This window comes from Hordeum vulgare, chromosome 4H (genome assembly GCF_904849725.1).
Source record: "Hordeum vulgare subsp. vulgare chromosome 4H, MorexV3_pseudomolecules_assembly, whole genome shotgun sequence".
Taxonomy (NCBI): Eukaryota; Viridiplantae; Streptophyta; class Magnoliopsida; order Poales; family Poaceae; genus Hordeum; species Hordeum vulgare.
Genome location: NC_058521.1, coordinates 505,252,578 through 505,254,563, shown reverse-complemented (window position 1 = coordinate 505,254,563; position 1,986 = coordinate 505,252,578). Strand labels below are relative to the sequence as shown.

The 1,986-nt window shown below is 53.7% G+C and overlaps 1 protein-coding gene across 1 annotated transcript; it reads right to left on the bottom strand.

Moving 5' to 3' along the window:
* Positions 1–610: 610 nt before the first annotated feature.
* LOC123446712 (chaperone protein dnaJ 11, chloroplastic-like) lies at positions 611–1,655 on the bottom strand. Its single transcript, XM_045123268.1, has one exon. The coding sequence runs from the start codon at positions 1,541–1,543 to the stop codon at positions 1,022–1,024; it is 522 nt and encodes a 173-aa protein (XP_044979203.1). The 5' UTR covers positions 1,544–1,655; the 3' UTR covers positions 611–1,021.
* Between the last annotated feature and the right edge of the window lie 331 nt (positions 1,656–1,986).

Genomic DNA, 1,986 nt, shown 5'->3' with positions numbered 1-1,986 from the left:
TCTTGTTGTGGAGTCGAGGTTGCGGTGGCGAGGCCCTGCGGTATACGATGACTCGTTGCATGTAGCTCGTTCGACGATCTCCCCCGGTGTCAGCCATGCCTGGTTTATGTCTTTCAGGGTTCTCCGTTAGAGTAGGGGCTGTGTTATCTGGGCGTAGATCGACGTATCGTTGATATGGGGTGCTTGATCATGTGTACTTCAGTGTATGGGAGTGGGCTTGGCCCTAGCTGTATCGGTTTTTGTCTGTTTTTCGTAATTAACTGAATAATTCTTTTATCCTTATTTAATAGATGAGGCATTCTTCGCCTCCGCATCGAAAAAAATAAATTAGAGCAAGTATATATTCGTTCACGTCCCTCTCGGCTCTTGGGAAGACTTGTGAGTCTTGCAAGTTGCCACTAGATCTGGATGATCGAGCACCAGCAGTTCCTTTCCCTGGAAGAAAACAGAAGCATTCAGACTCCACGGACCGCAGCCCCCCAGGTCCGCAGCAGCCACCACGCACGCAAGAAGAAAAGTACGCCAACATCACCATCCGGCTCTCAGCATCTCCAGGAGTCCAGGCTCCAGCTCATTATGATTTAACAAATCCTACTGTCAGATCACCACATCAAGCCGAACATGCATAATAAACTTCAAAATAGACGGCGTCACACACTACGCCATACATCGATCTTTTGTTTTTCTATATACAAGCCACAGCGAAGTGTGAGACTTGGCATGTACGACTTCATAATGAAGAGCCAGAAGTTTAATGTCACTAGCTTCATTCTTACAGAAATTGATCAAGCTAATTGTACGTTGTGCTAATAACAGTACGTACTAGTACTACTGTTTATTCTAGAAGCGTATTGACCCTTCCACTGCAAGTGAGCCTAGTGGCCGCGGGAACCTTTGCATTTCTAACCGCCCGGGGAACCAGCCGGAGGCCTCTCCGGCCGAAAACGTCAGTGACCGCCAGCTCCCTTTCCACCACGACGAAAGGGGCCTGCAAGCGGTCGGCGCCTCGGCGCGCAGTTGATCACCAGCACTGGTCGGTCTCCCAGGTCCGGCGGCGGCACCCTGGGAACGACGGCGAGCGGGCGAGGTTCGGGGCGCTGCGGCGCGAGATGGCGGAGGGGATTATGATCATGCGGCGGTCGTAGTCGGCGCGCTTGCTGGGGTCGGAGAGCGTGCTGTAGGCGGCGTGCACGCGTATAAAGTCGTCGGCGGGGTGCGGGGACACGTCCGGGTGGACGGCGCGCGCCAGGCGGCGGTACGCGGCCTTGATCTCCCCGCCGCTGGCGCCGGCGTCGAGACCGAGCACGTCGTAGAAGCAGGGGGAGGCGCCGCGATCCGGCGCGGCGACAGCGGAGGCGGAGAAGGAGGCGGAGCGGGAGAAGGTGGTGGGGCGGGCGAACGGGGCCGAGAGCAGCGGCGGCGGCGCCTGGGCGGCCGGCGAGGCAGGCGGCGACATGGGCCTGGGGGAGAAGGAGGCCGGGCGGGAGAAGGAGGCGGAGCGGGAGAAGAAGCCGGAGGAGAGAGTGGGGCGCGGGGAGATCATGGTGGCTCAGTCCGGATGCGCAGAAGAGCAGAGGCTGCTTTTAACGCCGAGGGACGAGGAGGAGGAGGAGGCAATTGGCTATCCGTTGACGCCGGGCGAGGCTCGCCTTGTGGCACTGTTTCTTTAAAAAGTACTAAGAACATTTTTTTTTTATCCCAACTAAAAAGTCTTTAGTCTCTATCTGTTTTTTTTCAAGGACTAAACATGGAAAAAGTCTCTAGTCCCTATCCGTTTCTTTCCAAGGACTAATCATGGAGTAAAGGTCATTAAATGACATACAAAAGGACCCTGTTATTCCTAGTAATATAATAGAAGTTAATAAATGACATGCTAAAAGTAAGGGCATTGTTAGGAAAAGAGTCAAAAAAGTCCCAAAAATCCCTCCCATAAGGACTTTTTTCTTTAGTCCCAAATACCTCCTTATAGTCCTTAAAAATCCATCA